Source organism: Myodes glareolus, chromosome 24 (genome assembly GCF_982192425.1).
Source record: "Myodes glareolus chromosome 24, mMyoGla1.1, whole genome shotgun sequence".
NCBI classification, from domain to species: Eukaryota; Metazoa; Chordata; class Mammalia; order Rodentia; family Cricetidae; genus Myodes; species Myodes glareolus.
This window is the reverse complement of record NC_142049.1, coordinates 50682006-50693036: the sequence shown is the minus strand read 5'-3', so window position 1 is coordinate 50693036 and position 11031 is coordinate 50682006. Positions and strand designations below refer to the sequence as shown.

The 11031-nt window shown below is 52.4% G+C and overlaps 1 protein-coding gene across 3 annotated transcripts; it reads left to right on the top strand.

Annotated features, from left to right (window-relative positions):
- The first annotated feature begins 1343 nt into the window (after nucleotides 1-1343).
- On the top strand, nucleotides 1344-10537 carry Vsig10l (V-set and immunoglobulin domain containing 10 like). Of its 3 annotated transcripts, none has more exons than XM_087901565.1 (11): nucleotides 1344-1909; nucleotides 2677-2812; nucleotides 2894-3712; nucleotides 4233-4526; nucleotides 4659-4943; nucleotides 5818-6072; nucleotides 6803-7081; nucleotides 7258-7554; nucleotides 7953-8066; nucleotides 8322-8416; nucleotides 9835-10537. In XM_087901565.1, exons 2-11 carry the CDS (start codon nucleotides 2773-2775, stop codon nucleotides 9904-9906), a joined length of 2550 nt encoding a protein of 849 aa, XP_087757691.1. In that variant the 5' UTR covers nucleotides 1344-1909; nucleotides 2677-2772; the 3' UTR covers nucleotides 9907-10537. The 3 variants fall into 3 exon arrangements, with proteins under 3 accessions (XP_087757691.1, XP_087757690.1, XP_085538895.2); XM_087901564.1 differs by having other exon boundaries at nucleotides 1347-1909; nucleotides 8262-8416; XM_085682769.2 differs by lacking the exon at nucleotides 1344-1909 and having other exon boundaries at nucleotides 2659-2812; nucleotides 8262-8416.
- Nucleotides 10538-11031: the final 494 nt, after the last annotated feature.

The window sequence follows — 11031 nt, the reverse complement described above, 5'->3', positions numbered from 1 at the left end:
CTGGGGGATTCTAGGCAGGGCTCTACCACTGAGCCACCCCCCAGCCCCTCACTGGGGGATTCTAGGCAGGGCTCTACCACTGAGCCACCCCCCAGCCCCTCACTGGGGGATTCTAGGCAGGGCTCTACCACTGAGCCACACCCCAGATCCTCAGTAGGGGATTCTAGGCAGTGGCTGTACCACTGAGCCACACTCTTGCCCTTCCCTGGAGGAATCTAGGTAGGAGCTCTGCCACTGAGCCATACACATAGCCCTTCGAACAAGTCATGTTAGACCAGCGCTATATCACCCGGCCACATCCTAGCCCTCTCTGAGTGTCTCACTAAAATTGCTCATCCTGACCTTGAACTCACTTTCGCACAGGCAGCCTTTGAACTTTGAACTTCGAGCAGGATGTCCTCTTGTCTCAGACTCTTGAGTGCTGGGTGGAGTGGCAGCTCCCCATGGAGTTTTGAAAGGTCAAGTGAAAAGCACACAGCTAAAGCTCGCATCCACATATGGCAGAAAGCATGCACTGTTTGTCTTTCTGGGCTACCTCACCCAGGATGACTGTTTCTAGCTACATTCATTTGCCTACGAATTTCATAATTCCATTTTTCTAAGCTGCTGAACTGCCTTCCAATCATCCAATGTGTAAATGTATTTTCATTATTCGTTTATCTAAATGGGATGTGTATATCCCACCCCTCCTCTTAGTGCTCAGGGATCTGTTCAGAAGAGGTGGTGCACAGCCTGGGAGAGTCAGGAGTGGTGGATGACTCCGAGGACACAGCATCTTCCCAACACAGCAGGACTGATGCAATACAAGCTCACAGAGATCGTGAGCAGCGTGCACAAAGCCTGTCCAGGCTCGAGCCAGACAAACTCCCAGCATGGACAACAGGAAACGGACGCAAAGTCTCAGCCCTATTCAAAACTGGCAACTCCGTGGAGAGGGAATTTGTTTTCTTCAATGTCCAGCACTGGGTAGCAGATCAACCGCATCCCGGACAGGCCCCATGGTTGAGCACAGTCAGCCACACAAATGGACTCCGTGCTTTATTTCATTTTACTTTATTTAATGAGAGAAAAAAAGAATATGAAGATGGGGGTGTAGGGAGGCTGAAAAAGATCTAAAAGGAGTTATGGGACAGGAAAAAGATATGATCAAAATATATTAAGTTCTCAAAGAATAAATAAATTTAAATGTCATTATTATTATCATTAATTATTTGGTTTTTTTTTTTTTTGAGACAGGGTCTCTCTACTGTCCTGGCTGTCCTAGAACTCCCTATGTAGACCACGATGACTTTGAACTCACAGAGATCTGCCTGCCTCTGACTCCCAAGTGCTGGGATTAAATACGTGTGCCTCCATGCCCAACAAAACATTACTTTTTTCAAACAGTTTTCTGACTTAGCACTTCAGAGCTGCATGTGATACACACAGTGTGCTTGGTACATTCAGACCATGCCTCCCACCAGCACTGTGAGCACTACACTAGGTCTTGGGGTTCAGAGCTGAGCAGAGGCCTGAAGCATTCATTACAAGGGTTGATAAGGAAACTTTTCTGAAGGACTAATCAGTCTGACCGACTTTGACCCCAGTCCAGCCTCTTCTGGCTGTGTAACCTCCCACAGGAAATTTGGCCTCTCTGCATCATCATCTCTTGGCCTGTGAAGTGAAGACCAAACATCCTGCTCAGAGGACATTTAGAAAAATCAGCCTGGTGATAATGCACAGATAGAATTTAGCATAGTTCCTGACCGAGCTTAAGTTGTTATTATTACTGTGGTTATTAATGGGGTGAGACCTGAAGGACCAGTTACGAGGCGGCCAGACTGGAGAGGGAAAGCATTCCAGATGGAGGACAGGATGCTCGCAAAGGCTGGGAGCTGAGATGGCACCAGACAAGCACCGTGTTCAGGGGGTAAGGATGGAGGGCAGAGAAGTCGGTGGGTCCTGGAAGGGTGTCTGCAGAGGAGGCAGGGCTGTAACATGGAGGGAAGGCTCAGCTGGCCAGGGTGGGGTCTTAGCCAGAGTAGGAGTTTGCAGAAAGTAGGAGGGAGATGCAGGTGAAGAAGATGAGGTCAGAGCAGTAGATACCAAGAGGAGAAAATTGGGAGAGAGATCTCGGGAGCATCAGAGATTGCTGACAGTGCCAGGGAGGAAGAGAGTGGGAAGGTTCTCCAGGCTTTGCATAGATGATGGAGCCATCCCAAAAGTATTGGTCAGATGGGAGATGGGGAGATGCTGAGTTTAGCAGGTGGTGGCCAATGGAAACTGAGTTCTAGGTCTCAGAGGAGATGGCCTCAACAGAGACATCATCTGGAGACTTGGTTCTGAGGACATCAGGGAGTCGCAGAAAGATCTGGAGAAGGGGCTAGGGTCAGAGAAGAAGCTGCAGGTAAAACAGAGTGGCAATCAGGACTGGGAAGCAAGAAACCTGAGCCAGGCAGGGTGTTGACAGGAGGGGCTCTGGTTTCTCAGACACTCCTGAAGGAAGCCTTCCTGCACAGTCCCCGCAGTTCCTGCTGGGAGTCCACCTTCCCCTGGGGGTGAGGAGTGGAGGCTCAGCCTAAGTCTCTCCATACATCCTCTGATGAAGACAAGAAGGGTGGAGTGGGTCACTTAGCCACTATATCATGCCAGGGGACCCTGGCACCTCCCACAGGTCTGTCCTCCTTCCCCACCCAGGAAGCTAAGCCACCATTCCTGCTGGACTTGTCAGACGTGGGACGATGCAAGCTGTGGATCTCAGTGTAGTGTCCTGTCCAGGGTGCGACCATCACCATGGGCCTCTCGTCGGCTCTGCTGTTCTCCCTTCTCCTGGGTAAGTCCCCAGCCACCCTCTCCCCAGCAGCCTGCTCCCTGGCAGTCTCTTTCAATGCTGTCCCTTCCCTCCTCTCTGCAGCCTTCAGAGCAGGGCTGCTTGCCCTCCAGCCAGTTCCTAGTCCTGGGCGACCCTTTGCCTCCTCCTCAGACTCAGTGGGCTCTTCTCAGGGCTTTGTTTCAAACATCTCCAGCCAGCGCCCCCGCAGCCACTTTCCAGATCAGCCTCCAGGTTCAGAAGCCTCTGGGAGAAGCCCTGATTCCAACTGGTTTCCTCAAGGGCTGAATTCAAGCCATGTTCCTGGGTCGTTCTGGACAACTGTGTCTTCTGGAGAACAATATCTGAACCCTGATGTCACCGTCTCTAAAATTCCTGCTTCACAAATGGTTTTTGATGGTTTCCATTCTCACGATTCTGCTAAAGACCCTGGGCCTTTCTTCTCTGTTCAAGTCCCAGACGCCAAAGTACCCAGCAAGGCCCCAGGTTCAAAGCTACCCCTGGATCATCACAATCTTGAACTTTCTGTCCAGAACCCTGAATCCAAAAATTCTTCGGAGAGTCGCCAGGCTGCAAGCTTCCCCCAGCAGATGGGGGGACCCCTGGCTGTGCTAGTGGGAACCACCATCAAGCTCCCCCTGATTCCAGTCCCCAGCCCCAGGCCCCCTGCTCCTCTGGTGGTCTGGCGCCGGGGCTCCAAGGTATTAGCGGCCGGGGGCCTGGGGTCACAGGCTCCACTGATCAGTTTGGATCCCATGCATCAAGCCCGCTTGAGATTTGATCAGATTCGAGGGGGTCTGGAGCTCACCTCTGCACGACTGGATGATGCAGGGTTGTACACAGTTGAGGTCATCAGGGGAGGAGTCTCCCAACAGATTCGGGAGTTCATAGTGGGTGTGTATGGTAAGTTGACTGTGTGCAGAACACAAACTGTAGTCTGCTCGCCTCACAGACATCTGGGCAAATCTGTGCGGTGTGAATATGCTTCCTTCCCAGAGGAAAGAGCCTGGGAGTGGGGATAGGAGCCAAGGCCGGGACCAAACCCCCACCTCGTCTGAGGGAGGAGGCCTGAGGTCTGGACCCCATGGGTCTAAGGGAGCAGGCCTGGAGTGTGAATCCCTGGGACTGAGGGAATAAGATTGGGGTCTGGACCTCTGGGTCTGAAGGAGGGCTCAGTCTAGACTCCTGGGACTAATGGAATAGGACTGGGGTTTGGACACCTAAGTCTGAGGCCTACATATCTAGGTAGGAGGGAGGAGGCCTGGACTTTGTATCGCTGTATCTGAGGGAGAAAGACTGAGAGTTCAGATTCCTAGTGCAGTGAGGGGAGCGAGGAAGGGCTGACGAAGCAGACTTGGGGCACAGGGGGGCAATTCTGGTGTATGGACTCTCCGACTCACCAGAGCCTGTTCTGGATCTCCAGAGCCCTTACCCCAGTTGTCGGTACAGCCCAGGGCTCCAGAGACAGAGGAGGGCGCAGCCGAGCTGAGTCTGCGCTGCATAGGGTGGACTCCAGCTAGTGGGGAGCTAAGCTGGAGCAGAGATGGACGTGTTCTGGAGACCCCAGACCCTGAAGGCGCAGAGCCACCTCACATCCGCACAGAAAGGGACCAGCTGCTCATCTCACATCCCCTACGCAGCGACCATGCCCGGTACACCTGTCGTGTTCGCAGCCCCTTTGGCCACACTGAGGCTGCAGCTGACGTCAGTGTCTTCTGTGAGTAGGGGGATGTCTCCAGTGAGGATTCGAGTCTTGAGTTCCCGGGGAGAGGTGGGCTCAGTGTCTGTGGCTCTTTTACAGTCCTATCCTCCCCACCTTGTCTCGCCTTCCCCCTTCCTTCCCCCCAAGACGGCCCGGATGCTCCGGTCATCAGGGTCTCCTCGAACCGCGACGCTGTTCCTGAGCTCTATGTTACTGCGGGCAGCAATGTCACCTTGCACTGCTCTGCCCCCTCGCGGCCGTCTGCGGACATTGCATGGAGTCTGGCGGACCCCACAGAAGCCGCAGTGCCTGCGGGTCCTCGCCTCCTGCTGCCGTCGGTGGGGCCAGGTCACGCTGGCGCTTACGCCTGCATCGCTGCAAATCCCCGCACCGGCCGCCGCAGGCGTTCGGTGCTCAACCTCACTGTGGCGGGTAAGAGTTATGGGTTCATCCGATAGGGAAAGCGGAAGCACGTGGAGGTGTGGGTAACAGGGGAGTGAGGAGACAGCAATGGGAAGGGGACTGTGCCCTTCAGGGAGCTGGGACAGTAACAGGTGGGCGTGACTGCTAGAGAAGAAGCCGAGCTAGCAGAGAGGAATGGGGAAATAGCTGCTGAAGGGCGTGGCTTCCAGGAAGGTGGGGCGCTAGCAAGCAGTTTCTGAGAAACCCTCATGTAAGCATGGCCACCAGGTGAAAAGTAAAGCTATCCAGGAAGGTACAGGGACATTTGTGTTGAGGTGGGATCACCAGCGGAAGAGCGATGATCATCAGGGCGGAGCAGAAACGTAATGGTGGGGCGGGACAAAGGGAGAGTCCAGCCGGGAGAGGAGGGACAATGTAGGTGGGCGTGGAATGTAGGAGGAGGATACCTGAGAGAAGAACACCCACCAATTGCTAATGGGCGGGACAAGCAAAGTGCATAAGGACACCTGTGCTTAGGGCGGGGTCCATGGGTTTGCTGATTGCCGATTGAAGGGATGAGGATGCCAAGGAGAAGGGGAAGAGCCTGCCGGAGGAGAGGGTGGGCGGTCCTGGGAAAGAAGGATTTTCAATCGAGTGAGCCGCAAAGTTAAGACGGAGTTAGATTTGAAAGAGAAGGGACTAGCCACTTAGGCTGGTAAGTAGGATCAGGGAGGGCTGAAGGCAGAGGGAGGTGGGTCATAAAGGGTCCCGTGCACCTGGGAGGGTGGAGCTATCTAGGAAAAGAGGAGGAGAGAAACCTGGAGAAAGAGTGGGGCATCCCGCACAGAGGCGGGACTGGAGAATATGAAATAACGGAGGCTGGATGATCTCTTTTCCGTGTCAGATCTGCCCCCCGGGGCCCCACAATGCTCAGTGGAAGGGGGTCCCGCGGACCGAAGCCTCCGCTTTCGCTGCTCCTGGCTGGGCGGGGTCCCTGCCGCCTCCCTGCAGTTCCAGGGTCTCCCCGAAGGCGTCCGTGCTGGGCCGGTGCCATCTGAGCTCCTGGTAGCTGTGCCCGCCCGCCCGGAACTCAGCGGCGCTGCAGTCACCTGTCTGGCCCGCCACCTGGTGGCGACCCGCACCTGCACAATCATCCCGGGTGAGAGGAGCTGAGTCTCTTTAAGGGAAGTGGGTGATTTTTTCTTAGGTCCTTTGGGGTTTAAGGAAAGGGCCAGCGAGAACTTTACTTATTTTACGTAAACCAAACTTCACTTTCTTTGGGAGTTGGGTCTCTCCTTTCATCATGTAAGTCTCAGGGATAGAACTCAGGTCGTCAGGCTTGGTGGCAATTGCCTTTACCTGCTAAGCCAGCTCCTGAAACCTCAAGCTTCATTTCTTCTTTGAACCTATAGGAGAAACAAAGTTTTACCCCGCGCTTCAGGGCAGGAAGCCAGTAGGAACAGGGTGTTCCATCCCGAACCCCTGGACTCAGAAAAAGGGCTGTCATCTTCCCAGGTACCCCGAGAGAGAAAAAAGTAACGGATAGCTAACAATGAGTTTCCCAGCTTAGGGTCCTATGGTATGTGTTCAACAGCGCATGGGTGGGCAAGATGGCGCAATGGGGAAAGGCACTTGTCTCAAGCCTGGGAATGGAAGGCTAGAACCAAGTCCCAACAATTGTCCTCTGATACCTGCCTACTTTCAATGGTGGGCACACATACTGTAAATAAATGTAAAAGAAAACCTGTCAAAAATGAATGAATGGACAAATGGACAGCAGGATGTGACCTCATCTGGTCACAGGGCAGGAGGAGCCGTTTGTCACAGAACTTGGTTGTTCACATCCCACAGAGTCTTGTTTCTTTTAACTGGGCTCCTTCCCCCGACAGAAGCCCCCCAGGAAGTGCTGCTCCAGCCAGTAGTAGAGGAGACACAGCCGGGGGATGTGCTGGTCGCACTGGAGGTCACTGGCTGTCCCCCACCCTCAAGAGCATCCTGGGCCCGGGAAGGACGACCCCTGGCTCCAGGAGGTGGGGGTCGATTGCAGCTTAGCCAGGATGGCCGAAAGCTCCTCATCAGAAACTTCAGCCTGGATTGGGACCTGGGGAACTACTCTGTGCTGTGCAGCGGCGCACTGGGCGCTGGAGGCAACCAGATCACCCTTGCTGGTAAGCTCGGGCCAAACCAAGATACCAGAAACCAGCCCTCCTCCCTAGTCCCAGGTGTCCAGACTCCAACCATCCTTTCCCCAGATCCAGGGGTCCAGATCGTAGCCCTCCCCTTCAGATCCATCCTCCTCACTCTCTCCTGTCAGACCTCAGTATCTAGCATGTTTCCTTCCTAGGGCCCTCCATTTCCTCCTGGAGGCTGCAGAGAGCCCAAGACGCTGCTGTGCTCACCTGGGATGTGGAGCGAGGCTCCCTCCTCACTGGCTTTCACGTCCAGGCATGGACAGATGGCTCTGACCTGGATAGACTCACCACGAGTAGGGAATGGGTTTCCCTGCTCATTCTGGGCCCTCAGGAGCGGTCAGCCATAGTTCCACTCCCTCCCCGGAACCCTGGGACCTGGGCCTTTCGCATCTTGCCTATCTTGGGGTCTCTGCCAGGGACCCCATCCCAAAGCCGGGTCTATCAAGCAGGTGAGTGGACTGTGGTACCTTCTCCTACCTTCCTCTTGGCACCTAGCCAGTCATTCTTAGGCTTTCCCACCAGACCCTCCTCTTCTGTTAGTGTTGTGGGAGCTCCTGTAACAATGTCCCACTACCTGGCTGACTTGAAAAAAAAAAACAAGCATCTATTTCAAATTTTATTTATTTGATTATTAGTTTATTTATTCATGTACATGTGTCATGATGTGCGTATATGGAGTTCAGAGAAAAACTTGAGTGAGTTGGTTCTGTCCTTTCGTCATGAGAATCCCAGGGATTGAACTCAGATTTCATGGGTCTTCCTGAGAAGAATGAGTTGGGGGCTCAGACAAACTTAAGTACACCCTTGGGGCCTGCTTCCTTATCTCCCTTTGGTGTGTGTCTTCCAGGTTCTGCCCTGAGTCCAGGGGCCATTGCAGGCATTGTCCTTGGCTCTCTGTTGGGCTTGGCACTGCTGGCTGGCCTTCTCCTCCTGTGCATCTGCTGCCTGAGGCGGTTTCCAGGTGAGGGGAGAGAGGACTTGGGGCAATTGGGGCCAACTGGGAGCTTCCCTAGGCAAAAGCTGAGCCATGGCGTAGGCATGGCAATCAGTGCACTAAATAACAGTCCCACCTCCCTCTGGGACCGGCTTCCCTTCCTACTGACCAGGGTGGCATGGTGGAGCAATCAATCATGTGTTTCCTGACATGCTCTTATAGGAAGGATCTCTGTGAAAAAGCAGCACCCACTGACCTTGGCTCCTGCGCTTACCCCGCCAGGAAGAAAAATGCCGATTTTGACCCCAGTTCAGACACCACGGCCATTGCCTGTCAAAAGCCAGCTGCAGAGCCCCCGCCCAGTCAAGGCCCAACAAGTGAGTGTGGGTACCGTTTCCTTCTGCAAGAAGAGGGTATTGTAATGCTATTTTCTAATGTCTTCCTTCTAGTTTTTATCCATGACTTACAAAGTGCCCTAGTTAGGGTTGCTTTGGCTGTGATGAACACCATGACCACAGCAGCATGGACAGGAAAGGATTTATTGGGCTCACACTTCCACATCACAGTTCCTTTTCAAAGGAAGTCAGTCAGGACAGGAACTCAAACAAGGCAGGAACCTGGAGGCCATAGAGAGATGCTGCTCACTGGCTTGCTCAGCCTGCTTTCTTACAGAACCCAGGACCACAGTGGACTGGGCTTTCCCAAGTCAATCACTAATCATTCTCTGCCCCATAGGCTTGCCTGCAGCCCTAGCTTATGGAGGCATTTTCTCAATTGAAGTTCCCATCTCTCAAATGACTATAGGCTGTGTCAAGTTGACATAAAACTAGCCAGCACACAAAGGTTGATAAAACTGATTCCATTTATGTATTGCTTGATTGATTGGCAACAGGGCCTTGCTCTATATCACGGCTATATGACCAGGAATCCTCCTGCCTCCACCTCTTACGTTCAGTGACATCACATCTGTTTACGTAGATCTAGGATGGAACCTGGGACCCATATATTCTAAGCAACACTCTATCAACTAAGCCTCTCATGTTTTGTTTTGTTTTGAATACTGGTAATTAGACTGCCTGCCCAGCTCGTATGTATATTAAAAGAATATAAATTCCAATGTATCTTCCAAAGGAGAGTGAGATGAGACTTCTTTTTCTCATAAAAAACTACTCCAGACTTCTATTTTTAAACTCTGACGTAGATGTTTTCCTGTAAAAATTGAGCTGTTGAGTGCCTTAGCTCTCCCACAGATAGCCGAGCAGGTTTTTTTTTATTGGCACACAGAGGATCCACACCTGTAATCATAGCAATTGGGAGGTTAAGCAGGAGGATTATTGCAAATTCAAGGTCATCCTGGGTGATATAGCAGGACCCTGTCTCAGACAGAAAAGAAAAAAAAAGCCCACAAAATAAATAAAAAAGAAAAAAAAAAGAAGGGGGATGAGGAGGCAAAGGAAAAGGAACTCAGCTAGTTTCCTTAAGATTTATTTATTTTTATTTTATGTGTGTAATTGTTTGGCCTGGTTGTGTGTCTGTGCACCACAAGCAGGCAATGCTCACAGAGGCCAGAAGAGGACATCAGATCCCCCAGAACTGGAAATACAGACACATAGATGATAGGAATTAAACCCAGGTCCTTTGCAAAAGTAACATGTGCCCTTAACCACTGAGCCATCTCTCCAGCCCCTCCGCTAGTTTCTGAAAGGCTCCAGCTCTAGCCGGAAGGTTAGGTGGGTATGTCATTTTGTATGCAGGGTACCCCCTAAAGTCACCTCCTACTCTGCCTCTCTTCCAGGTCATCAGCCCCAGTTCAGCTTTCTGTCCAGGTGGCAGCCCGTGGACTGTTCGGGCAGTCACCCAGGTATGACAAAAGCTGCTGGCCACTCTCCACGAAGCGTTTTGGCCCAGCAACATGGGGCCTACTATGACTGAGGATTGGACCCTAGGGTGGACATCCTATCTCCCTCTTGTCTCAGAAGACTCAACTTGTACCTCTGCATCTGAGAATATCAATGTGACTCCAGGGATAGGAGAGCCACCTACAGATGGACCTATGTGGTTGTCACAAACTCAGAACCTTTAACACGCAAGGCTTGCTCTTTAGAGCCAAGCAGAAGGGGAGCCTGGCCACAGCTTCTGCAAAGGTTGCTACCTTCTCCTGCCTCGTCCAGGCCACACCCCTTCAGCTTCCAGAGACTCATCATTCAACACAGGAGACCTCGCACATATCCTATTCCCCACTTCCTCCCCCATCTCTTCATTTCCTTTGTGCTTTGTTTTGACTCAGAGTCTCATGTAGCCCAGGCTGGCTTCAGACTTGTTAGATAGCCCAGGCTGGCCCTGAACTCATGACTCTTCTGCCCCAGTCCCCCAAGTGCTGGGACTGCAGGCATGGGCCACATCACATACTTTTCTTTCTGTTTGTTTTTTGTGTTGTTTTTGTTTGTTTTGGTTTTGAGCAAGGATCTCCTAACACAGACCTGACTGGCCTCACACTTCCCATTCTTCCTGCTTCAACTTCCTGGGTGCTAAAACGACAGCTATACACTGTCGTGACTTCTCTCTATCCGCTCTTTCTAAATTTTTCTATGACTGCACATAGTGTTTAGACATCATTAAGTCTGCATTCTAACCTTTGAGGTCTGTGGTTTGACTTCTGTCAACCCCTGTGACTCCTCCTCCCAAGACTACTCCTCCATAGGCTTCTGCCGACCATACTTTTCCCCTCTCCCGCTCTTTGCCCCTAGTGAGTGAAGTCCCATAGTCCCCAGCTTCCCTCTGGTCCCGTAAGTGTACAACGACGGATGTCACGAACTGAGAGCTCAGTGAGGCACACACCACACTATCATCCCAGCAGAAAGAGTGCCGGGCACCCAGCAGGCGGCACTCGATAAACCCGTGTGGACTGACGAAATGGTCTAGTGTGAAGGGCTGCTGCCACCGCTGCTGCTGTCCTTGGCCAGACATGCTTCTTTTCTCAACAAGAATTCTC